The sequence below is a fragment of the Convolutriloba macropyga genome, chromosome 14 (genome assembly GCF_964194025.1).
Source record: "Convolutriloba macropyga chromosome 14, txConMacr16.3, whole genome shotgun sequence".
Classification (NCBI taxonomy): Eukaryota; Metazoa; Xenacoelomorpha; order Acoela; family Convolutidae; genus Convolutriloba; species Convolutriloba macropyga.
In genome coordinates, this window is record NC_134481.1 from 2,931,585 (window position 1) to 2,959,150 (window position 27,566).

At 36.5% G+C, this 27,566-nt stretch overlaps 1 protein-coding gene across 2 annotated transcripts; it reads right to left on the reverse strand.

The window, feature by feature from the left end:
- Positions 1 to 121: 121 nt before the first annotated feature.
- Positions 122 to 27,566, reverse strand: LOC142353644 (mannosyl-oligosaccharide glucosidase-like). Of its 2 annotated transcripts, none has more exons than XM_075405939.1 (12): positions 26,809 to 27,566; positions 18,010 to 18,199; positions 17,416 to 17,615; positions 14,088 to 14,541; positions 13,575 to 13,763; positions 11,686 to 11,849; positions 11,031 to 11,181; positions 10,433 to 10,619; positions 3,452 to 3,614; positions 2,862 to 3,084; positions 1,274 to 1,406; positions 122 to 402 (listed from the first exon to the last, which is right to left on the reverse strand). In XM_075405939.1, exons 1-12 carry the CDS (start codon positions 27,086 to 27,088, stop codon positions 190 to 192), a joined length of 2,547 nt encoding a protein of 848 aa, XP_075262054.1. In that variant the 5' UTR covers positions 27,089 to 27,566; the 3' UTR covers positions 122 to 189. The 2 variants fall into 2 exon arrangements, with proteins under 2 accessions (XP_075262054.1, XP_075262055.1); XM_075405940.1 differs by lacking the exon at positions 26,809 to 27,566 and adding an exon at positions 22,373 to 22,552 and having other exon boundaries at positions 123 to 402.

The following is a 27,566-nucleotide window of genomic DNA, read 5'->3' on the forward strand; positions in this document are numbered from 1 at the left end:
CTTACGCTCTTTCTTATAAAAGTTATGATGAAGACACTTGTTTTTTTACACTCCTTTAAACATAGTATCTCATATTTGACGTTTGATTTAGTGCTTTTAAGTAGACTCAAAAATAGTGAACTAATAATTTTAAAAATAGCTCAAGAAACTGGTGGAAGGAGAGAGTGATTCAAATTAGTTGGATTCAAATCACTTGTAGTCTTCGGCCATAATTAGCACAATAAGCGACGTCCACCCAGTGAATGGGTGAGCACCCTGGCCCTTGCCAGTGACGTCACAGTAATTCTCCCAGACGAAGCCAGATGAGCGGTACTGTCTCATCACATTCCCAATCACATTCTGTCTCAGCTCACTGTAGATCTCTCTAGCTTGATTCGAATGCGGTTGTGGGCCTCCAGTTGGCTGAAACAGTTTAACAATTGAGACAACAGGGCTCGACTATAAATACAATAAATCTAAATTACAATAGCGGTATTGTGAGCTTGGGAATCATTTTCCGACCTCTAACCCTGATCCGCAAACCTCACTCATTTAAGACAAAACAAAAAAGTAAAGTTGGGACAGAAAAGACAGCATTAAGGCGTGCATCGGCAGGGGGTTATTGAGGGAATGAAACGAGAGGAGTCTGTGAGGGGCGGGGGATGGTCGAATGAGCGTGCAGGGTTGCGGTTGAAAGGAGCTGGTGGGTGATGCGTAAAGCGTAAGGCTCTTAAAGGTCTTCTCAGTCACTTAATTCGCTCCGGGGTTTAAATGTTTATCCCGTTCGCGAGGACAAAAAGTTAAAAAAGCGCCAGATGAAAAACCGGTCAAGCAACAATTCGCATAAAAAAGACCGCAGGATTAATATAATCGCTCGAAACTTCGTTTGAGAGCAATTAATGACCTGAAACTTTACATCAAATAGCATTAACATAATACAACATAAGTCACCCAATTTTTGACTCATTTCAAATACGAATGTATGATATATGCATGGTATGCACATATGAGCAAGGCTGACTTTTGAGAGCTTTTCAGAACCATTTAATTTGGCAAAAATTTCAAAATGCGTCAAAAAGCGGGCTCTATACCAACCCCCCCCCCCCCCCCCCCCCCCCGCATTGCTTACTGTTTATTTTTACTAGGTTCTATTGACCTTGATAAAAATCTTTTCCTATAAATTATCTCACATAAAAGCAACAAAAGAAGGAATTGAATCGAGCACAAACAAATGGTAGAGCAAAAGTAAAAATTCGATTACAGCAAGCAATTAGTATCTATAATTGACACTAACACTTTCCTGGGAGTAGTGATGAAGTGCCCTGAGCAGCATGTAGTTCATGTTCATCCAAATTTGACCCCTCCAGTAGGGCGGATCATGTTCAGTGTTCCTCTTCATGTACAGCGGATCTTTCTTAGAGAGAGACCTAATTCATACAACAAATCAAGAGTAACAAGAGGAAGAAGAATCAAGCGAAAGAACCTGGATTTGAGTCGATTTTCCAGGTTTTTCGAGATACCACTTTTGTCGAATTGTGTGAATAGTTACAGTTTAATTGACATTGTTTTTATCTGGATCTTTTCAACAATTGCCCCCCTTTTGCAAAGGGGGCTATTCTTGAATATAATTCCGTGAACAGTGCTCGGCAATTGCGCTTAAACTAATTTTCGGCTACCTAAACTGTAGGCCAAGTAATATTGTGGTAAAGCATAGCACAGTAGGGGGGAGGGGCGATTCTGTACTAGATGCCAAAGGGGGAGGGGGCAATCGCAGAAAAGATCCTTTTATCTTAAGACTAGGACAGACGGTTTCAATCAACCAATTTAAGAATTTCAATACATATCACAAGTCAATAATGCAGAACTCGCCAACTAACTCGCAGATATTTTTTCGCGCGGTCTGAAACGCTACTACCATTATAGCTCCGAACCCACTAAACTGATTTTAACCGAGTGGTAAATTCCACTCAAACGACTTAAGGAAAGAATAGAAAATACCGATAGACGTTTATTTCAGCTCAGTATGTAATCACACATTGAAAGCATTTACAACGGAAAAGGTGACATTTTTATTGCCTAAAATAATTTTCAGAACCTAAAAAATAGTACATGTTTTAAACGAGATTTTGTCTATTTATATGATTATTACATAATCTTTATAGCAAACAACAATATTTTCATCCCAATCAGCAAACTTAAAAAAAATAATTTTAAGATTTTTCAGATTTTGAAATTTTCTTGAAACTGAGATAACCACCAAAGAGTCACCAAAAATTTTTATCTTCACCGGAAACATCAATTTTAAGTTTCAAACTGAAATTATTATTGGTTTTGATTCCCATATTTGCGCAACACATGCTAACGCATATCACTTTTATTTTGGCTTCAAATAATTGCAATACTATTTTTAATAATGATTAAGGAATTAAATTTTGGGATATTTGGTAAAATCTTGGTTCACGACCGATCATTGTTATTAATATCAGTTCAGTTCGAATCATCAATGCATATATGGTTTATTTGTTGCTGGTAAAACCCACTACATTTTTTTTTATGTGCGAGGCATCATTTGAAAATTTTTGTATGATCCTTGTATGAGTACTAAGAAATCATACAAATCATATATGACCTAGTACGGTTACTAAGAATCATATATGACCTAGTACGAAATCCAAGAAAGTTGTATGATCGATGACCCGGGTGGAATCATTTTCACTACCTTCTCGGAAAAAATCTTTCGAGGTATTTCTATTCTGCCTCGGGAATTTTTTTTTGCCTCTGATTTACGATCCATAAGATGAGACAAAGTTTTGAGCTCCCATCGCATTGCAATATTTTTGCTAACCCAAACTAAGAGGCGAGGAGGAGGAATTGCATCTAACCTGATGCCGTAAGGCGTCCAAAGGGTGGCAGGGTTTCTGATTTGATCGAGGAGCACTTTCAGCTGTCGACTTTCATGTGGGATTAGTTTCATCATGAATGGGAACAGACTGACGTAGCCCAAATGGGGCACATGCACCGGGTGGGTACTCACGGATGACAACACCTTCCGGACCATTTGTGGATCTGGCTCCTGGGGATGTTGCTTCTTTATCGCAGGCCGTACTAGAATTAAACACGAATCATTTGCAAAAAGATATGCACCATATTACTTCACTTGAAGAGAGATACAAAAACTGCCCGAACACATTTTTAATACTAGCAAACAATGAGCAATGACTATTTCAATAAGATATATTGTTCCTAAGCCCGGCACAGAACAAAAATCTAATCCCATAATTCTGATATTAAGGTTTGAAAGATCATTAATTATTTGCTTCCTGAGGAAAAATAAAACTCAATCCTGTTCATAAGAGCACCATAGGCGTTAAAAGCTCTGAAGAAATCAACGCCTTTCCACCTGTCCCCGTTCGAGGAAGGGACAGTTTCGAAGCAAGTTGAAATTACTTTTTTTAATCAATTGCAAACGAACCTAGAGCAACTTCGGGTGCGTTGATGCCGACATCTGCATACTGTTGCAGCTGTTCTGACCAGTGGAGTCTGTTCAACTCAGAGAAGTCACCCAGTGTGTCTCTCCACCTCTCCCACACAATCACATCTCCTGGATAGATCTCCTTGGCCACTTTGGATAGCACCTGAGCACACAAACGACACGGATCAATGTAATACAAAACATAGCCGGCGACTAGCCGGAAAATAGCCACCGTTAACCCGCTTGAAGCACATTGGGATTGAAACAGAAAAAATTAAGAGATAGAAACTGATAGAATTTTTCTAAGAGTCAAAGTGTTCTTATTTGGTGCGTAGATTCTTCACATTCGGTTAGATTCCAAAAATACAATGAATTCAGCTTCTAAACTGAAGGCTCTTGAGCATAATACTAATGGTAGCTAGCAATCGCTTCAATAAAGTTTGATAACCTAATGTATTATGACTTAATGACCAGGCTTTATGTTTATCCCGTTTCTTTTGATTTTGCACTTTTGATCTTGACCGTATTCACTACGTTACGCCATTCAATACGTGAAAGAATTTAAAATCCATTCAGTTGAAGCAGTGAGTGAAGTAGGTCCGCAGTCAAACGTGAAAATCGTGACTTATAGAAAACGAAAAACGTGATCAAAAGGTAAAGCGATTAAAAAAACATAGCAGGACAAGTCCTAACGTTCAATTCAAAGAATTTGCATATACTAAACAAAAACTTGGCCTAGAACGGACTATGAGTGAATTGAGAAAACCATTGCCAAAAAAATCAGATCAAAAAACTTTAAAAAAAATGAAAATCAATGTCAAAACGCCGCATTTCAACAAAAGACCACTAGCAAGAAAGTGAAATTCGATTCAAATAAAAAACTAGGCATAGAATGAACTAAAAATGGATTGTAAAAAACACTAAAATTTAAAGTGGAATTGCCGCATGTGAACAACGAAACACTAGCGAGAAAGAGAAATTTTGTTCAAACACCGTTTTCTCACTACTTTGAAATTAGAATGAAATTTCACGACGCAAAACAACTCGCTTTTTCGCTCCACTTCCTGTTTGGGCGTGACCAAAATCATTACTCCAATTTAACTTCAAAAACCATGAAAATGCGTGAACAGATCTTTAACAAAAGACAGCGCCCAGTACAATTCAAATTTTTAGAATTGTGAAAAAGGAGAGCGCCTAAATAATAGCCGTTGAGAGGTTGACGGCGGCTATTAAACAGAATACAACATAGAGCATCTATTACGATCATAGTATCTGCCAATGCGAACTTATTAAAAAATATAGCCGGCAGATTTCCCGATTAGCTGCGAAAGAAAATACTTGCGTGCCGCATAATAGGGATAAACAGATACAGATATAAGTTGAAAAAGTCATCGACGGCGCTCAAAAAGCTATGTAAAAAAACAGCGATACAATAATAGAACTCGTTAAAACTCATTGCGCAGGAGCCTTTTCATTACGACCTCTATTACACATATAAAGGGACCTCTATTACACATATATTACACTAAAGTTTCCATTGACCTTGAACTAAATTAAAATAAACTTAAGTTTTAAAGTGCAAAAGTTATTTTATTAAGTGAGGTAATTCACTTAAAATGAAAATCTAATCACACAGAGAACTTTTGCTAGAGATAGAGAGAGAAATGACGTCACGTGCGCAAATTCCGTTAGTGGAGCGTAAGAAGTCATTCAAAAAATTTGATCTTTTCAGCTTTGCTGTGTGAAATATGAAACGAAAAAGAGCATCAGACGACAAAACAAAAAACATAGCCTGAAGAAATCCGGAAACAACTCGAGGAGTCGTCTTCGTGAAAGAATTGCCTTTTAAGTTAACTGGTTCCTACTAAAAAGATTACTGAAAAAAATGCAGTAAAAAATGAAGATAGCCCATAAAACCAACTGAACTAAAAAAATTACATTGCTCCTATATATCAAACAAGCCGAATTTTTTGTACGCCATTGAAACCATCGAAGCCCGCTGGCAGCAAAAGCCAAGCAATGTTAGGCTCCAAAAACTTAATTTTAGATAAAAATCTGAATACTGCAAGAAATGGCCAAATTTGTAACAAAATTAATCAATTTCCGTAAGTTCTCAATCGAAATACTATTTTACAGCCTAAAAGCAATCAATTGGCAACTAAATGAACTTTATCGCTTTAACTTAAATTTTAGCTTTGAATCACATTGAATGTGATAAAACCAAGCAATTACCAACAAATTAATCAAAAAATTAAGCAAAACCTCAGTACCATATTATGATATTATGTTGAAGAAAATTGCAAACAAAAAACTTTCGAAACAAAAATTTAAAGAAAAAAGACAAAAACTCTTAGTTCAAATCAATAATTTTCAATTTATTAAAGCCAGAGCAAAAAAGCATAGGTCTTAGGATGCTAGAGGAATGACAGAACGAAACATGATAGAATGTGGAAAACACATACATTGTGAAAAAGATTCAAAAACCTAATTCGTATTTTCTGAAAAATAAATTGAGATATAAAAACATGGATTGTTTGTTATTAAGCAATCGAAGTTTAAGAACATTACATGGCCATCTTCCTGTCTCAGTAAGAAATGAAAACAGCTCAATTGCGAAACAGTAAAACAATTTTAAAATAAAAAAGTTCATAATATGGTTGCAATTTTCATTGAATTTGAAAGAGTAATCGCCCAAAACAATTCATTAGCAAAAAACGAAAAAAAATTTTATGGCAATTAAACTCAAAACACAAACAAAAAACTTAGAGAACTTTGGCAAAAACCGCAGAAATCGGATTAGTATGAGTAAAATTTTTTAAAACAAGAACACCTCACTTCTTAAAGAGGCAGTCAATCCAGAAAATATCAAAAATACGTTGACAAATTTACTATTTTGGTTTAAAAAGCTCAAGGAGCAAAAAATGAAGAAATTAATGAAAAAAGCCAAAAACTGACCAAAAATGAGAAATATGGGCCAATTTTGCACTTGAAACGCATTATTAAGCTTTCCGAAACATTGTGGATCGATTTCAGATGGTAGCATATTCATGAGGCATCGATCAAATTTTACTTCAGCAGCAAAAAACCAAGTTACAATAAAAACTTTGAGACAAATGGACGAAAACATGGCTAATAACTGTCTCGCTAATAACTGTACGGCTAACCTTCTCTCGCTAAGAAAAAGTTAGTTCACGCGGCAATCTTACTCACTTTCACTATTAGATCAAAACGCCACCTGAACAAATAGTACTTCCGGTTAAAAAAAACTTTAGAAAACCAATACTCCTCTTCGAGTCGTTATCAAAACAAAGGACAACGCAGTATAGCTCCGCTCAACTAACAGCTGGGCAGCTATAAAAACTGTAACACTTTCAATTTCATGACAGTAGAGAAAACATAGCCGGCAACTAGTAAGAATGCGCACTAGAATCCTATTAAGTTGCCAAGGAGCACTCAATATCCTATGGTTAAATTACATCGTGAGAATTGTTTCTATCAAATCGAGGAAAGGGGCGGAATCAATTCAAGCTTTCTTTTTGATGGTGAAATCAAAGTTTTTTCGGAGTGCTCTATATCAACGAGCATCATAAAACAGTGGTTTCACTGATGCAGTACATTCAGTACCAGGAAAGTGACAGGAACCTCCACAAGAGGGGGGGGGGGTTCTTTTCTGCAGCGCACAATAAACGTTCCCCCAATTCTCACATTAATGATATGCATAATCTAGCGGAATGGGTCGTTCGTTCTCTGTGTCAACTAATGTCTTCATAACTTCCTCAAGACTTAAATGGAATTTGAGTCTTTCTTCTAATAATGACCCGGATGCCCAACCCCAACAATGAATGAAAATAGGCGTCATACAAACAAATGCCCAAACCATTGCCAAAAAAATCAGATCAAAAAACTTTAAAAAAAATGAAAATCAATGTCAAAACGCCGCATTTCAACAAAAGACCACTAGCAAGAAAGTGAAATTCGATTCAAATAAAAAACTAGGCATAGAATGAACTGAAAATGGATTGTAAAAAACACTAAAATTTAAAGTGGAATTGCCGCATGTGAACAACGAAACACTAGCGAGAAAGAGAAATTTTGTTCAAACACCGTTTTCTCACTACTTTGAAATTAGAATGAAATTTCACGACGCAAAACAACTCGCTTTTTCGCTCCACTTCCTGTTTGGGCGTGACCAAAATCATTACTCCAATTTAACTTCAATAACCATGAAAATGCGTGAACAGATCTTTAACAAAAGACAGCGCCCAGTACAATTCAAATTTTTAGAATTGTGAAAAAGGAGAGCGCCTAAATAATAGCCGTTGAGAGGCTGACGGCGGCTATTAAACAGAATACAACATAGAGCATCTATTACGATCATAGTATCTGCCAATGCGAACTTATTAAAAAACATAGCCGGCAGATTTCCCGATTAGCTGCGAAAGAAAATACTTGCGTGCCGCATAATAGGGATAGAAACAGATACAGATATAAGTTGAAAAAGTCATCGACGGCGCTCAAAAAGCTATGTAAACAAACAGCGATACAATAATAGAACTCGTTAAAACTCATTGCGCAGGAGCCTTTTCATTACGACCTTTATTACACATATAAGGGGACCTCTATTACACATATATTACACTAAAGTTTCCATTGACCTTGAACTAAATTAAAATAAACTTAAGTTTTAAAGTGCAAAAGTTATTTTATTAAGTGAGGTAATTCACTTAAAATGAAAATCTAATCACACAGAGAACTTTTGCTAGAGATAGAGAGAGAAATGACGTCACGTGCGCAAATTCCGTTAGTGGAGCGTAAGAAGTCATTCAAAAAATTTGATCTTTTCAGCTTTGCTGTGTGAAATATGAAACGAAAAAGAGCATCAGACGACAAAACAAAAAACATAGCCTGAAGAAATCCGGAAACAACTCGAGGAGTCGTCTTCGTGAAAGAATTGCCTTTTAAGTTAACTGGTTCCTACTAAAAAGATTACTGAAAAAAATGCAGTAAAAAATGAAGATAGCCCATAAAACCAACTGAACTAAAAAATTACATTGCTCCTATATATCAAACAAGCCGATTTTTTTGTACGCCATTGAAACCATCGAAGCCCGGCAGCAAAAGCCATTGAAACCATCGAAACCTGGCAGCAAAAGCCAAGCAATGTTAGGCTCCAAAAACTTAATTTTAGATAAAAATCTGAATACTGCAAGAAATGGCCAAATTTGTAACAAAATTAATCAATTTCCGTAAGTTCTCAATCGAAACACTATTTTACAGCCTAAAAGCAATCAATTGGCAACTAAATGAACTTTATCGCTTTAACTTAAATTTTAGCTTTGAATCACATTGAATGTGATAAAACCAAGCAATTACCAACAAATTAATCAAAAAATTAAGCAAAACCTCAGTACCATATTATGATATTATGTTGAAGAAAATTGCAAACAAAAAACTTTCGAAACAAAAATTTAAAGAAAAAAGACAAAAATTCTTAGTTCAAATCAATAATTTTCAATTTAGTAAAGCCAGAGCAAAAAAGCATAGGTCTTAGGATGCTAGAGGAATGACAGAACGAAACATGATAGAATGTGGAAAACACATACATTGTGAAAAAGATTCAAAAACCTAATTCGTATTTTCTGAAAAATAAATTGAGATATAAAAACATGGATTGTTTGTTATTAAGCAATCGAAGTTTAAGAACATTACATGGCCATCTTCCTGTCTCAGTAAGAAATGAAAACAGCTCAATTGCGAAACAGTAAAACAATTTTAAAATAAAAAAGTTCATAATATGGTTGCAATTTTCATTGAATTTGAAAGAGTAATCGCCCAAAACAATTCATTAGCAAAAAACGAAAAAAAATTTTATGGCAATTAAACTCAAAACACAAACAAAAAACTTAGAGAACTTTGGCAAAAACCGCAGAAATCGGATTAGTATGAGTAAAATTTTTTAAAATAAGAACACTTCACTTCAAAAAGAGGCAGTCAATCCAGAAAATATCAAAAATACGTTGACAAATTTACTATTTTGGTTTAAAAAGCTCAAGGAGCAAAAAATGAAGAAATTAATGAAAAAAGCCAAAAACTGACCAAAAATGAGAAATATGGGCCAATTTTGCACTTGAAACGCATTATTAAGCTTTCCGAAACATTGTGGATCGATTTCAGATGGTAGCATATTCATGAGGCATCGATCAAATTTTACTTCAGCAGCAAAAAACCAAGTTACAATAAAAACTTTGAGACAAATGGACGAAAACATGGCTAATAACTGTCTCGCTAATAACTGTACGGCTAACCTTCTCTCGCTAAGAAAAAGTTAGTTCACGCGGCAATCTTACTCACTTTCACTATTAGATCAAAACGCCACCTGAACAAATAGTACTTCCGGTTAAAAAAAACTTTAGAAAACCAATACTCCTCTTCGAGTCGTTATCAAAACCAAGGACAACGCAGTATAGCTCATAGCCGGCAACTAGTAAGAATGCGCACTAGAATCCTATTAAGTTGCCAAGGAGCACTCAATATCCTATGGTTAAATTACATCGTGAGAATTGTTTCTATCAAATCGAGGAAAGGGGCGGAATCAATTCAAGCTTTCTTTTTGATGGTGAAATCAAAGTTTTTTCGGAGTGCTCTATATCAACGAGCATCATAAAACAGTGGTTTCACTGATGCAGTACATTCAGTACCAGGAAAGTGACAGGAACCTCCACAAGAGGGGGGGGGGTTCTTTTCTGCAGCGCACAATAAACGTTCCCCCAATTCTCACATTAATGATATGCATAATCTAGCGGAATGGGTCGTTCGTTCTCTGTGTCAACTAATGTCTTCATAACTTCCTCAAGACTTAAATGGAATTTGAGTCTTTCTTCTAATAATGACCCGGATGCCCAACCCCAACAATGAATGAAAATAGGCGTCATACAAACAAATGCCCAATCATCTGGAGTGTACATCACCAGTGCGGCTCACCTGCGCTGTTAAGGCCATCCAACACCTCAGATCCAAATGGTACTCCTCTTTGGTGGGGTGGGATGCCCTGGGGTAGTCATCCAGTCCAGAAGTGAGTGTCTTGGGGTTCAGTTCTCTCTCGTCAGACCCATTCCTTCCTTTCCACTGATACGTGAGGGGAAGAGGACCACGCTGAGTCGTGTTGTACCTTAATTACATGAACAAATTACGACACATGAAAAGGCTTATTGCCAAAACTTCCAATATTCTAATAAATAGATTTATCAGCTCTAATGACGTCATGGCGTTCACAATTCTTGCATGCGTTTGGAAACAATCTATACTCCGTAAACAGAAAAATTTTATTCTGCTGCTTGGCGTTTAGGAAACGAGATGTTGTAATATAGCGCTAAGTTGCAACTGAGGGCGAATTGAGAAATCCAGGGTTCCAGTGAAGATTTTCTTGGTTTCCAGCTGCAACAGCTTTTTGTCTGTAAGTTGCCCAGACATAGCAATTCACTTTCCCTTCTGTGTTATTTCCAGATTATTTCTACAGATAAACTTGATTAAAAATTTGGAAGCACAGAAAATCTGAAAAGCAATTGATGTGGTTGCTCACCATGTGATCCACTGGGTTATTTTTGGGTAGAGACGTGAGAGGTAGTCTGCAGGGATCTTTCCTCTGTTCAGTAAGGAGTCAACAGTCAGAAGGAAAGAGGGAGGGTTCGCATTGCTTGTATGTTGCACAATGAACTCACGCGGAACTCGAGCTAAAAAACAGATTTAAAATATCTCCAATGCCGCCACTGTGCATATACTACGGTTATCTATTAGATTGCAGTATATAATCGCATCAACAGGCAATTCACTCTAAACTAACCAAACAAATACTGATTATAACAACAATGCCAATAAAGTTCTTGTTTCTGCGACAGAACTCTAAGAGCGCTATAGAGCAAACTACCTCAGAATCAAAATAATCACCAAGTTTGAGAAATAAAAAGAGGCTTTAAATAGATAAGACGGTGCATATAAAAGACAGAGTATAAACATCTTTAAGCTACAAAACATTTTGTCACCTGTAGGTCACCAATCACAGACCCTCTCAATGCGGACAGGAATTGCTGCAAAAAATCCCAGTCTCATCTACGAGACAGACAGAGGTAGTTCTAACATTGTATTACCGAATTTTAAACTATTGCAACGTAATGTTATATAAGTACAGAAGGGTCTCTCGTACATAAGAATGGGGGTTCGATGTTTATGTTGCTAACCGAGTGCCTCACTGCCTAGAATCTGTTCCCTGGGAATCCATCCGTCTGCATTCATGAGATCCATCCAGTGTCCCAACACATCCAGACTGATGGAGGAGTTCCACTTGGACACCACCAGTTGGTGGAACCCCTCGTCCCACAGGAACCCACGCGGGAAGAATGACCTAGAAACAATACAAAGATTTCATTTTTCAAACGAGAAGAAGTGTTAATCAATCTATCTTGGTGGTTTTAAATTTAATTGGACCTGCCTGTTTTCATTGTAATTTTAATTAGAAGGATCTTAACTCAATATCCTGATTCGCACGAATTTTTTTTTCATTCCATTATCTGTTTTTCAAAATTTCCACTTCCGATCGCACGTACATTATTGTGGTTTCAGAAAAAGCCCAATTGAACAAAAAAAGCAAACTGCTCGTCTCAATCAAAGTTGGCAATCAGCGATCAGAATTGTTGCAGATACTGGAATTGCTGAAGCCCAAATTGACCCCCCCCCCCCCCCCCCCACTGAACTGAAGAAGGCATCCCTCGTTGTCTGCTAAATGATCCATCTCTTTCCGTGTCTCCTTAACTTGGTTAAATAATCTCTTTACTCTGATAGTTACGGTGACAAGTACTTTTAAAGTTGATTGGTGTCATGATAAGGGTGTTGGCGAATAAATGATTCAGCAATTGACACTCAGAGTTTGATATCTTCTGTAGAATATAACCGGCAATCTTACGCCTTTATAATGTTAAAGCAAATAGGCCGAAAATTTATCCGATTAAATCTCAAAAATCAGAATCAAGTACCTATTTCCTTTAAAAAATTAACATTTTTATTACCATTATTAAACAAAAACCGACTAGGATCGTATGAACTGCTCTCTCTCGAACGACACGCGGGGGCAATTAAATTTAGAGGGGTGTAGATTAGAAATGTTTTATGGGAGCAAAAAACGGCCACACAGGGGTTAGAACCCTTTACCTCTAGGTTGGCCGTCTGACATCTTAACTACTTACCTACCATACCTTCAATTTCTTTCTTATCACAATCGGTTTTATCAACAAACTTTATTTCAGAACGAGAGCAACTTTGATCACTCAAAAATAAAGAACTAAAGTCACTCAAAGCTAAATCGAAAAAATTGTTTTAGAAAACAGCCCAACAAAAATTTTGCATTAAGAAGACACATGTTTACAATAAGCGCTTCAACCTTCGTTCGAGAGCAATTATACAGATTATGCTTCTTTTTTCGTTGATAATGGTTTGTATAGCCCAATACGCTGAATTATAATTGAATAAACAATTATTATAGCCTAACAAGTGGTGGCCTTGCCCAATACAATTAATATCTGCCACTATGAATCTTGTAAAATATCAATTATAGAGGGTCCCATTCAACTCGAGGCAAAGGACACAGTTCCAGAGTCAAACCTTGGTACTTTCTCTTAAAATAAACCTAAGTTTTTCCACGACAACTAAGGAGCAGAGTGAGTGCAAAGAATCCGTTGTTCCGATAGCGTTATATGGCAGTCAATCAACATCGATATGAAAACCAATCTCAGATCTCTCGAGAAGCGACAAAAAGGAGAGATGAGATACTGCGGCATCTCCTATATGCTAGAGTGCTGCTGTTATGTTTGTCTATGTTACTGTAAGCAGGCCAACAGCGGCTTCGGTGTATTTTTGATTCAAAATTTTTGAGTTTTTTTTTCGAGTGCGCGGTTTTGACTTGACGCAAAACGTTCTAATTTCTGCTAAATTATTACTCAGTACTATACGACCAACCGGATAGAGGAGCGGTAGTAATATCACCAGAATTTATCAAATTTTACTGCATGTATTATTCTATGCTGTATTCTATATTTATCAACCAAGCAAAGCTGGAGGTTTGATAGACACTAACCTCGATGGGACTGCAGAGTACAATGGAGTATACCAATATGCCAATGGGGATGAATATTGTTCAGTCTTAATGGCACTGGCTCCGTAGAAATAGCCCATTCCGCCAATCAGATTACTGAACACTGCCTCTGCGAATTCAACCTCATCATCTGAGAATCCTTTCTCTCTCAAGTGGAATGTTTGTTCGAACCTGTAAAGGAACCAGCCCAGCAGTTTCATTATTTGAATATTATCTTTTTCACCTCCCTCACCCTCCCACTGCAATGTAAAATAGCACCTGCGCTTGAGGAGCTCAAAATTTTGGTATTAACTTGTAGAGCGCGGGGGTTCTATTATTTTATCTAGAAGTCGTGAAAACTCATCACATCAATTCTTACATCTTTCATTTTTGAAACATGACTTCACTATATTCTAAGCTGTCTCTCGTTTTAAACCATAGATTACCATGAATCAACTCTCGATGCCATAACAACAGTTGCATAACTTACCACTGAAATAGTGAACAAAAACAAACCTCAGATGGAATTTGTCGATATGTTCTGTTAGGTTCTCTCTATACTTCTGACCCGAAAGACGCCCCCTTCTATTCGTGTAGCTTGCCGACTCAAACGCCGCTTCCATTGAAAATGCGCCCGATCCCGATACCTGGGTCACAATCAAGTTCAGGGGAAGCTCAGCGTTACCCGAGCTTTGCCTAATTTGGGCCATTTTTGAGCCCGGAAGCACCACAAAATGCTGTCCCTTCTTAGGATGTGAGTTCTTCATAGTAACAGCAGATGCGTAATGTTGAATAGCTTCTTTGATCAAATGCAAACTAGGAGTGTATGCTTCAAGATAGTTGTAGTTGACATTCGATTGTCTGTCGAACACGAGATCAAAGTAGCCGAGTTCATTCGTGTACCCTCTAATAGAGCTGAGGTGATTGTCGTTTTCCACTATTGACTCGATTTCACCCTGGCCGTCCAAAGCTAAAGTATTAATCATTAGTATCTCATCTCCTCACGGTGTAAATTTGGTTTCTTCGACCATGTAAGAGCAGACTAATGCGAATAAAGTGCACTGATGACTGGTGATATAACCCCATTGAAAGGTGAGACTAGTCATACAATTGACACAAAAAAACTAAAAATGCAAAAATCTCAACTCCCGTTATTAAGACAACTCTCAACTCCATTACCTCCCGGTGATTTAGAACCCCTTCAAACTGAGCACGCAAAACATTTGCTTGAAGAAAAGAAATCAAGCTAATGCAATTTCTCAAGCAGAACCAATTTAAATTTATTGAATAAACACCTAATTTCGCCAAATCCAAAAAAAATCTTTGAGCTATTTTTTTCCAACCCTCAAAAATGAGTTGACTAATCACTTCAATGCCAACACTTGAGCGCCAAATACAGTAATGGTAGTCTTTGATCGACAACAAAGCAAATGAGAGAATATAACCAAAGAAAGTTGAAAAATCTGTAATAACTCAATTTTCTTTGGAAACTAGTGCTGTTAACATTATCAAAAAAACTATCAGAACATGTGCGCTAAATGCACAAAAAAGCGCCCTCTCAAAGCAAACACCCATACTGCGATAAATTGAGAACGCAAAGAAAAAAATATATGACTGCAGAGCTCCAAAAAATTTGAAGTTGCGTCAAATTTGAAAGAACGTGTAGCCATCTATCCAGATCCCTAACCACTTCATCCCATTCAGTGCTTCTAACGTGATCGATTTCATTCATAGCAACTAGCGTTATTTTTATTACCAATATGAGAAAATGACAAAATCATCAAGGCATATGAAGAACAACAGAACAAAGAACTGAAAAGATTGCCACAATTTTTCAAAAATGAAAGCTCTGTTAACTGTAATCAGAAAATATCAATTGAATCGAAAAATGGCAAAATAGTTTTAAAAAACCCAAAAATTCACTTTTCATTAACATAAATTATCATGATCTTGAACGCGAGTAGAAGAGCCGGGAACTAACATTGAAATACTAAGTGCAGAAGGCATGTTCTGCTTATAACCTTTGAATTAGCATCTGCCCAAAGTTAAATCGATCACAAAAACGCATATATCCAATTGAAAAATTAGAGAAACACTCAATTTAAAAGTTTTAAAGTTCCTAACATTTACAAACTTTAATGTGAAAACCTATTGGAGTTTTAGAAAAATTCGAAAATCTAAATAGATAATCGAGACACGTTACTGTATGTATGCATATTTTTAAATATTTAAATTAACATGCTTTAAACTCCTGAGGATGCAAGTTATTGCAAAAACGTTCCAGTAATTCAACAAATTTATATCGACTTTTAACTCATTAAAGCTCAAAAAACATCGAATTAACTATAACCACCAGAAATTCAAGTTCGTTTTAAATTAAAGCAGTAGGTACACGCATACTAAGTTACAAGTCGACAAAAAACTCCAAATACGGGGCAGAAATCGGAAATTAAATGGTTTATTTTTATATGAAAGTCATATAAAACTTTCCTTATTATTACCTGCTTCCGTTTCATTCTCTTTAGAATCACGTTGATGAAAAACCACAGATTCTATGAAGAAATTCGAAGGATTGCGTAAAACCGTAAGGTACCTTAAAAATTTTCATTAAAAAGACAAGGCGAAAAGGCAATTATGAGAACAAACAATTAAACAACAAAGTATATCTGGAAGATTGCAAAAAATAGCCTTAATAGCGTTGTCGATCTGCAGTCTTAAAATGAAAAAAAGGACCAAACAAATTACTCTTCTCTTTATCAATTGCTGATATGTTATATCTGTATGAGGAATCTGTATAACTTATTGCAGCCTCCAAAAGCCGCTCTTAAATAACCTTCATTTGGAGTGAAACACGCTCACTTGACTTTATCCCCTTGAATTAAAGCAAAGAAATCTCTTTGAAAGGGAGGAAGTCGTTTTGAAGTCTTGCGTGACCAAAAAATTTAACCAGCAAATGAACAAAAACTGGCTCCACTAAGAACAAAAAATGACGTCGCGCACTCAAATCAGTTGAAATTGCATGAATGAATGACCAAACAGCAGATTTGAAATGATCGTGACGTCATTTGGTCGTAACAAAAAATCTTGACGAAATAAGAAACCAAGAGAAGGCCAATAGTAGCCCCAGCTATTGCTTTGCGACTATTAAAAACAAAAAACACGGGCAAAATTCATGTAATCACTCCGAACAATCTCAGCTCTAATTAGCAAAAATAGACGTTAAACTGCCGCGAGTTAAAAAATATCTCTGAAAACGGAAAAATTGCTCAAACGACAATTTCTTGCTTCATTTCAAAAGGAGGTAAATTTAAACTTAAGAAATACATTTTCAGTCGCTTTACTGTTTCAACTTTATTAACCCCAACTTAAAACAGAAACTGTCAAAACTGCTCGTCCAAATAACTTGCAAGATAGTAGAGGTTTAACTCGCATTCGTATTAGTTTTAAACGATTGTCTGAGCATGTTTTAGAGCAGTACTCTCCAGAATTACGAGCAATTTGAGCCCAAATAATTGATTTGGCCACGGTTTTTTATCAAAAAAGGGGTAAATTATCAGAAAATATTGCAAAACTTTCAACCAAAATTAAACAACGCTGTCTCATCGTACGAAAAATAATTCTTATCATTGAGCATATTTCCATTTATTTTAGCAAATAAGTTTGAGCAAAAAAACTGATGAAACTGAATTTCCGAGTCTCCCTTAAAACAGCGAGTCTCCATCATTCTCAAATATGATCATATAAGGTTCAAATGTAATAAGCTAGATTTAACCTTTGCGCTTTTCTTTTTTCGAGAGATGGTAGATTATTTTTTAATAACAGAAATAGAAGGAATGAAACATGCCTACGTAGAAAAATAGAGACACGTAAATGGGTCTGTCTTTGACTTTGGGAGTGACACTGACACTAGCTGTCCAATCTCCTCCATGGATCCCAACATCATGTCTCTTCACAAATGAGACATTGAGAGCAAAGTCCTTCTCGAATATCTCCTCGTATCCAAAAGACACCCCATCATGCGCAACCCATCCGTACTTTGGAAGTCTAAACAGTTGCAGAATTTTCTTTGTGAAATTTGGTTAATTAAATTTCAAATCGTGAACAAATCAAATTTTCACCTTGCAACCCACACGCTCGGGTTTTCAATGCCAACCAAGCTGTTGCAGTTGATATAAATTGTACGTTTTACTCCCAGCTCCCAAACAAGCGGCATTTCGCTCAATGAAAACAAAAATTTTGTTCACGGCCAAAAAAGAAACCTATTCTTCAAAAACTCATGTAAAATAACTATCCACAATCTCCGGCAGAAACATGTTGTGCAAAAGTTGCAAAGAAATAAACTTTCGAGTTTGAAAAACGGTTGCTATCGTGTTTCAAAAGGATTGTAGACCACAATGCAACATGTTGAAAATAGATAAACTTCCGATTGAGAACTTACTTTAAATCTTGGTCACAGTTATGACGGAAATCAGTCCTGCTCTGATCAAATTGGACCAGCCACAGGAGACCAAACACTGGACTCTGGTGACTTCTGGCCTTCATTCCAAAGTAGACACCAGGTCTGTAGGAGCCCCAAAAGAGGTCGCTGTTGCGAGTGGGTGAGGTCCAGGATGCGTCGAACATCTGTTCTGTAGAAACAAGGACAATGCTAAAAATAGCTCTCATATAGCTGAATTAAATGCAAAATAGACTTGTCCGCCGTAGAATATAGATTGAAACAGATACAGAATTGATTTGACGATTAAAAACAAAATAAAAATAATTTCAAACATTTTCAAAAAATGTATTTCATTCCAACACATCAAATTGCTTTTTTATCGGTCGTTGAAGCCTTGCGTTATTGAGCAATTGAGTACGAAAGAAAAGACTATTATAACAAAATTATATTTGGTTTAATCCAAAAGTCTCTCAAAAAATAGCACATCGTAGATAGAAACCATTTTTTTACCAACCAGTAGCTAATACAGTTATCTAGAGCTGAACGGAGGGTATTTTGCCATATCGAATTATATCTTGAGTTATAAACAAAAATTCAAGCAAAACTTGAGTGTCAATTTGAATAATTTTGGTATTCTGAGCGAAACAAATTTGTTAAACAGCAAAGCTGACTGATTAATTATTGGGACTATCTGAGTACCAAGTAACAAACGGTAATCTTAAATATAGCGGATAATACAGTTCACAAAAGCTAGTGCAAAACGTAATATCCAGGCAGATTTGAAACCGCTGAAACCAACTGTGCAGTGTAAAGCTTTTCTTGTCTTTGATAGGAGAGCAGCCGCTACACGCGTGCACCACAAACACTCAAGATCTGGTGTCAAAGTTATTGCCTGGTGTCACAATAAAATTAATCAAACTAAATCAAATAGAATGGATGCACAAACAGTCGAAAAAGGAAAGAAACTTAACAACAAAGATAGACTCAGCCTGATCCCATCAAAAAAATTTACCAGCTAGATTTGCTAAATGCAATTACGTCTGCAATGGGGAACACCCGAAGCTCTACTGAAATCATCAAAACGCTTCGAAATTCAGCGCAACAAGAGGACCAAACAATTAAAACCACAAAAACCAAAGCCAAAACAAATGGGGTTACAAATCATTGATATGAATATTAGATATGGAACAAACTACACCGCGGTCTCAGGGCAGCGACCATCAGTTAATATTCAAAACTTCGTTACCACATTTTTACTACTTCAGCGTAAACAATTACCCTTCAGTCAGCAGGTAGGACCTTTCAAGTCCTATTCTTACCTAACATAACCGACTAACGTCGGGCGAATTGATCTCAAACGACGGCGAGCGGTTGATTTTCGTAGTATCCATCAAGACAAGAACTCCATCAAGACAAACTTTTAAGATTAAGAACTGCCCTTCGCACAATCAAATTGTCTACTCAAAACAGCATTGGCGAATAATGGATGTTAGCATTAGGGGGTGGTATGACCGGTGTGTGTGTGTGGGGCAAGCGTTGTGGTGGGGGTTCAAGCGATGAGGGTAGGGTTGCAAAGGCTAGATGAGGGGGTTGTCAAATCGGCAAATGGCTGAGTGCGTGAGAGAGTTGTGGGGGGTGGGGAGGGGGCGACTGAGGGGGACAAACTTTTAAGATTAAGAACTGCCCTTCGCACTATCAAATTGTCTACTCACAACAGCTTTGGCGAATCGCACTCTTAGAGCATAGTAAGGTATAGGGCTGTTAGAGCACTTAATGCCCTCCAAGCGCTGCCTGTTTATCCTGTTTTGAGGATGAAAGTCAAATGGGTGAGACGAAAAAGAGGTCATTAAATCAAATTAAAAAGGACCAAAAGACTATAATTGCTTTAAACTTTGTTTGAGAGCAATAATAATACGCGAACAACCAAAAAGAGAAACTGAAAGACTGAAAGCCTGTAATGTGCTATTAAAACCAGGTTTAATAAAATTAGGTAAAATTAATTTATTGCATTTCGTATTTTACCTTCTGCTTATATTTTATGAATTTAAATTTAAAATTTCAAAAAATTGAAAAGCAATTTCAATAGATAAGTGCGCACGAGGGAATAAAATAGACATCAACGACGCTGAATTAACAATATTCCAAAGTTTCAGAAGTAAGCATTTCTTAAACGATCAAAATATTTTCACAAAAATGGTTGTCGGAGCACTGTCTGCTTGTTCTTAGAACGTCAATAAGTCGATTAACTTTTCAATTTAGATCAATATAACTATAAGAATTTAGATCTTTTTCATTAGTGCCCCCCAGCTTAGTGGGTGCATATTGTTTGCACCCCCAGACGCACGTGCAATATTTTTGCAATAAATTACTATGTAATGACAGGTGCTCTGTAAAGGGGGCATAACGTAATGGTGGGCACAAACGGAATAGATCCAAGAATTTTAACAAAATTGACAAAGAGCGAATAAAAAACTGGTTGTTATTTCGCTTGCGTATCAACATTGTTGGCCCGAAAAATTTCGATTTTTCAGTCATAACTAAAATGTTAAATGAAAATGACGAGTAATCAAGTTCTGGCCAGAGATTGCAACTTTATCTTACAAGTTTGGCGGGTTTTCTCCATAGACCTTTATCTAACCTGTTCGGTCAGCTATCCTATAAAAAAGCTATCCTACAATAAAACCTTAAGGAAAATAAAAAGCAAAACTAATTGAAAAACATCGTAAACCTCTCAGTAAAAACAACAAAAAAAAACAAAATAGTTCAGAAACAAAGAAGGCCCATCAAACAATTGATTGTCTCCTCTTAGTAACAAAAACAATTCAACACTTCTGAATAGGCAGAAAATTAACTCAAAACACACAAAGCAGCAATTCACCAAAATCCCTAAAAAAATAGAGGCCAAAAATTGACTTAATTTTGCCAAACTTTTCCGACCTAAACAACAGAATTAATACGAATCAAAACAAAAGTCCAATAATGCGACTAGAAAAAAATAATTTCAATCATAAATTCCCTCTTGACTCAGAAACTTGGAAGAACATAAAAAACCACCGAAAATTGTCTAAAATGGAGAAATGACAACAGTGGTTTGAAATTGCATCATAAGTCTAATACAATTGCATTATTTGGGCCTATAAAATTTCAAGTAAAATCTCAACCTTCTTTGAAAACGCTGCAGGCAAACAAAAAAAATCTATTCACTCAAATTTTTTTTCATATCTATTTTTTCATGTACGTTGCATGAAAAACTACGGCTCTCACGTTATCTTTTCTTTTAAATCTGATTCAACATATGGACCTATACGGTTCTTTCTACGTGCGGCATTGACTTTTATATACTGCTACAACTAGTACGACAAGTCAAAAATGAAACCAGCTTGATGCGCTTTTCATTTGAATTTCAGGAGCAAACTGTTAATACTGTGTTCAGCTGCTTAAAATTGAAAATGAGGGAACAATTTCGACCCAGCAAAAATCAAGATGTGAGTGAAGCGTGATAAAAGCCAGAACGGAAAGGCGAAACTTCGGCATGAAAAGACGCGCAACTTCAATAATTGCTTCAAATTTCGTTCGAGGTCAATTAAACATAACTGGCAGATTGCCCAAAAACAGCCCGCCTCGTTAGCTGCGTAGACCTACAGTCTCGCCAACAATTAGAGTGAAACACACCCAAATGAACTTACTTCCTTATTTTAGGTAAAAAGTCATTTCGATTGTGAGGAAACTTGATAACGAGGAAAGTATTTTTGAGAGTGAGGCGCGTCACATGTGACTCAAAAACAAAAATGGACAAAAAACTCGCTTAGAAAAATGACGTCACGAACGCAATTCAGTCGAAATTGCATGAATGAATGAAAAAGCAGATTTGAAGTGATCGCGACGTCATATGGTTGTACCAAAAATCTTGACGACAAAAAAAACATAGCTCAACAAGTCGTGAATTACAAATCAAAAACTTTCATTAACAAATAACTAGACCGTTTAAATTTGAAAAATCATGTAACAAAAAACAAAAATCCAGAACACTATTTTTTGTTCAAACACCGTTTTCTCACTGTGCTTTAAAATTCGAGTGAAATTCCTCGCCATAAAATTTCTAGATTTTTTTCACATCTGCTGTTCCGGCGTAAACAAAGTCGACACTTCAATTTGACTTCAAAACTTGCAACAACATAAAAAAGTGCGAAAGACAGCGCCCCAATACAATTCAAATTCATTGAATTAAAAAAAGGCCAAAAATAGCCCCAGCTATCGCTTTGCCGCTATTAATAAGATTTAGGTGCTTTCATAAGCTCGCAGAATGGTATTTTGAGAAATTGCAAAAAGTGCGAATAAATCTTGCATTACTAGCAATTTCTACCTTTAAAAGGGGTTATTGCTCTTCCTCGGGCAGCTGTCTGTTTGAACGATGAGTAGACATAAAAAGCGAATATCATAAGAGCAAGGCCTCCAAAAATCAGCCATTTATTGAAGCGAGACCTGGATGATATGGATTTCCGGTTTTTGGAGTTAGCTGTGCGCGCAGCATCTGAGGCAGTAACATTTGAAAATAAATAAATTATGTAAATGCCCGTTTGTATCATGCGTAATCCGTAAACAATTTATTATTATTATTATTATGCCAGGCTGTTCGGTAACATTTATCTTCCGATAACGTTTTACAATTCGGCCACATGAAAGCTTGATGTATCAAAGTTGCATGTATCAAAAAAGTTGCAAGAATCAGTTCCAAAGATGGGTAAATTTGGGTACAACCAGCACTGAATTAACGCATCAACTGTTGAAATAGCAACGTAAGCGACACCTCAATCGAAGTTAGCCAACTCGGTTCAAGTGTCAGTAACAACCCAGCTTACACAGATAAGTTATGCTGATAATTTCAACTTTCAAATTCTCATAAAGCAGAAGCTTTTCAATTACAAATTAGCAGATATGAGCGATGTTGCATTTCTGATTGCCGGGAAAATTGCATCTTTTGCCATAAACAATCTTAAAAAAATCTGGTTGCCTGAGTGTCATATGAAATAAAAAAGGTCAATTAAAAGAAAGCCCCTCGCCTAAAAGGTGTAGAAGAAACCAAGTTGTCAAATTAAAAATAGTTCTGAAAATTAAAACAAACGTTTTCGAACTTTACGTTCATTGTCTGGCTAAAACTGTTTCATAAAATGTTAAAGAATAAAATGAATGTATTTACATTTTTGTCTGAGACAATTTAACCAATTCTAGGAACTATCTTAAAAAAATTAATCGGAAATTTTTCATTTATGCGTTATTTAGCCGATTTACAACTCATATTTGCAGCTGTTCCAATTTCTTTAAGAACTTTCCTATTCCAGATTTTTCGATTTTGGCTACGTTTTTGAATTTCTAGGGTAATTCCGAATTCGCCCTAACCCTAAGTATCTCTCTTGTGGATGTTTTGCACATTGTGCTTTGTCGTGCACAAAATATTTTGTGCCCTATTTTTCTTTCCCAAGAAAAAATTATTATTTGAACTGTAACAACTTAGCTTGTGGCATACCAAGCCAACCAAGTTGCTACTTCCGCAGAGCTTCGGCGCAACGGTAGCATGCCTTGCCACGATTCTGGAGATAGAAGGTTCGAGTCCTCTAAGCTCTAATTCTTTGGCAGCATATGGAGTCAGCCAACACCACAGTTGGGGTTGTTACAATTTTCTCTAATCGGTTTGGGAGAGACATGGTTTGCAATGGGGAACACCCGAAGCTCTACTGAAATCATCAAAACGCTTCGAAATTCAGCGCAACAAGAGGACCAAACAATTAAAACCACAAAAACCAAAGCCAAAACAAATGGGGTTACAAATCATTGATATGAATATTAGATATGGAACAAACTACACCGCGGTCTCAGGGCAGCGACCATCAGTTAATATTCAAAACTTCGTTACCACATTTTTTACTACTTCAGCGTAAACAATTACCCTTCAGTCAGCAGGTAGGACCTTTCAAGTCCTATTCTTACCTAACATAACCGACTAACGACGGGCGAATTGATCTCAAACGACGGCGAGCGGTTGATTTTCGTAGTATCCATCAAGACAAGAACTCCATCAAGACAAACTTTTAAGATTAAGAACTGCCCTTCGCACAATCAAATTGTCTACTCACAACAGCTTTGGCGAATCGCACTCTTAAAGCATAGTAAGGTATAGGGCTGTTAGAGCACTTAATGCCCTCCAAGCGCTGCCTGTTATCCTGTTTTGAGGATGAAAGTCAAATGGGTCAGACGAAAAAGAGGTCATTAAATCAAATTAAAAAGGACCAAAAGACTATAATTGCTTTAAACTTTGTTTGAGAGCAATAATAATACGCGAACAACCAAAAAGAGAAACTGAAAGACTGAAAGCCTGTAATGTGCTATTAAAACCAGGTTTAATAAAATTAGGTAAAATTAAGTTATTGCATTTCGTATTTTACCTTCTGCTTATATTTTATGAATTTAAATTTAAAATTTCAAAAAATTAAAAAGCAATTTCAATAGATAAGTGCGCACGAGGGAATAAAATAGACATCAGCGACGCTGAATGAACAATATTCCAAAGTTTCAGAAGTAAGCATTTCTTAATCGATCAAAATATTTTCACAAAAATGGTTGTCGGAGCACTGTCTGCTTGTTCTTAGAACGTCAATAAGTCGAGAAACTTTTCAATTTAGATCAATATAACTATAAGAATTTAGATCTTTTTCATTAGTGCCCCCCAGCTTAGTGGGTGCATATTGTTTGCACCCCCAGACGCACGTGCAATATTTCGGCAATAAATTACTATGTAATGACAGGTGCTCTGTAAAGGGGGCATAACGTAATGGGGGGCACAAACGGAATAGATCCAAGAATTTTAACAAAATTGACAAAGAGCGAATAAAAAACTGGTTGTTATTTCGCTTGCGTATCAACATTGTTGCCCGAAAAATTTCGATTTTTCAGTCATAACTAAAATGTTAAATGAAAATGACGAGTAATCAAGTTCTGGCCAGAGATTGCAACTTTATCTTACAAGTTTGGCGTGTTTTCTCCATAGACCTTTATCTAACCTGTTCGGTCAGCTATCCTATAAAAAAGCTATCCTACAATAAAACCTTAAGGAAAATAAAAAGCAAAACTAATTGAAAAACATCGTAAACCTCTCAGTAAAAACAACAAAAAAAAACAAAATAGTTCAGAAACAAAGAAGGCCCATCAAACAATTGATTGTCTCCTCTTAGTAACAAAAACAATTCAACACTTCTGAATAGGCAGAAAATTAACTCAAAACACACAAAGCAGCAATTCACCAAAATCCCTAAAAAAATAGAGGCCAAAAATTGACTTAATTTTGCCAAACTTTTCCGACCTAAACAACTGAATTAATACGAATCAAAACAAAAGTCCAATAATGCGACTAGAAAAAAATAATTTCAATCATAAATTCCCTCTTGACTCAGAAACTTGGAAGAACATAAAAAACCACCGAAAATCGTCTAAAATGGAGAAATGACAACAGTGGTTTGAAATTGCATCATAAGTCTAATACAATTGCATTATTTGGGCCTATAAAGTTTCAAGTAAAAACTCGACCTTCTTTGAAAACGCTGCAGGCAAACAAAAAAAATCTATTCACTCAGAATTTTTTTTTCATATCTATTTTTTCATGTACGTTGCATGAAAAACTAAGGCTCTCACGTTATCTTTTCTTTTAAATCTGATTCAACATATGGACCTATACGGTTCTTTCTACGTGCGGCATTGACTTTTATATACTGCTACAACTAGTCCGACAAGTCAAAAATGAAACCAGCTTGATGCGCTTTTCATTTGAATTTCAGCCGCAAACTGTTAATACTGTGTTCAGCTGCTTAAAATTGAAAATGAGGGAACAATTTGGACCCAGCAAAAATCACGATGTGAATGAAGCGTGATAAAAGCCAGAACGAAAAGGCGAAACTTCGGCATGAAAAGACGCACAACTTCAATAATTGCTTCAAATTTCGTTCGAAGTCAATTAAACATAACTGGCAGATTGCCCAAAAATAGCCCGCCTCGTTAGCTGCGTAGATTTGCAGTCTCGCCAACAATTAGAGTGAAACACGCCCAAACTAACTTACTTCCTTATTTTAGGTAAAAAGTCATTTCGATTGTGAGGAAACTCTATAACGAGGAAAGTATTTTTGAGAGTGAGGCGCGTCACATGTGAATCAAAAATAAAAATGAACAAAAACACTCGCTTAGAAAAATGACGTCACGAACGCAATTCAGTCGAAATTGCATGAATCAATGAAAAAGCATATTTGAAGTGATTGCGACGTCATATGGTTGTTCCAAAAATCTTGACGACGAAAAAAACATAGCTCAACAAGTCCTGAATTAAATTCAAACAAGTTCATTAACAAATAACTAGACCTGGAATGAGTACGTTTAAATTTGAAAAATCATGTAACAAAAAACAAAAATCCAGAAAACTATTTTTGTTCAAACACCGTTTTCTCACTGTGCTTTAAAATTCGAGTGAAATTCCTCGCCATAAAATTTCTAGATTTTTTTCTCCACATCGTCTGTTCCGGCGTAAACATAGTCAACACTTCAATTAGACTTCAAAACGAGCAACAACATAAAAATGTGCGAAAGACAGCGCCCCAATACAATTCAAATTCATTGAATTTTAAAAAAAAGCAAGGCCAATAATAACCCCAGCTATCGCTTTGCCGCTATTAATAAGAAAGATTTAGGTGCCTTTCATAAGCTCGCAGAATGGTATTCTGAGAAAGTGCAAATAAATCTTGCATCACTAGCATTTTCTACCTTTAAAAGGGGTTATTGCTCTTCCTCGGGCAGCTGTCTGTTTGAACGATGAGTAGACATAAAAAGCGAATATCACAAGAGCAAGGCCTCCAAAAATCAGCCATTTATTGAAGCGAGACCTGGATGATATGGATTTCCCGTTTTTGGAATTAGCTGTGCGCGCAGCATCTGAGGCAGTTCCATTTGGCACCCTACCTCGTCTGCGTGCAGTCATCAAAGATCTGAAACCCTTGCGAACTATTCTAAAGCACAAGTGTAATCGCAAAATTTTCCGGTACATTGCACATTATGCCAGGCTGTTCGGTAACATTTATCTTCCGATAACGTTTTACAATTCGGCCACATGAAAGCTTGATGTAGCAAAGTTGCATGTATCAAAAAAGAATCAGTTCCAAAGACGGGTAAATTTACGTACAACCAGCACTGAATTTACGCATCAACTGTTGACATAGCAACGTAAGCGACACCTCAATCGAAATTAGCCAACTCGGTTCAAGTGTCAGTAACAACCCAGCTTACACAGATAAGTTATGCTGATATTTTCAACTTTCAAATTCTCAAAGAGGAGAAGCTTTTCAATCACAAATTAGCAGATATGAGCGATGTTGCATTTCTGATTGCCGGGAAAATTGCATCTTTTGCCATAAACAATCTTAAAAAAAATCTGGTTGCCTGAGTGTCATATGAAATAAAAAAGGTCAATTAAAAGAAAGCCCCTCGCCTAAAAGGTGTAGAAGAAACCAAGTTGTCAAATTAAA

What these genes read in the sequence shown, in the direction of transcription:
- LOC142353644 (XM_075405939.1), bottom strand. Translation starts at nt 27,088, where the DNA reads ATGTACCGGAAAATTTTGCGATTACACTTGTGCTTTAGAATAGTTCGC. An exon ending in AGCAATAACCCCTTTTAAAG is followed by an intron (nt 18,200 to 26,808) that starts GTAGAAAATGCT and finishes TTGTTTCTACAG; the next exon opens with AACAGATGTTCGACGCATCC. An exon ending in ATCGACAAATTCCATCTGAG is followed by an intron (nt 13,764 to 14,087) that starts GTTTGTTTTTGT and finishes GTTCCTTTACAG; the next exon opens with GTTCGAACAAACATTCCACT.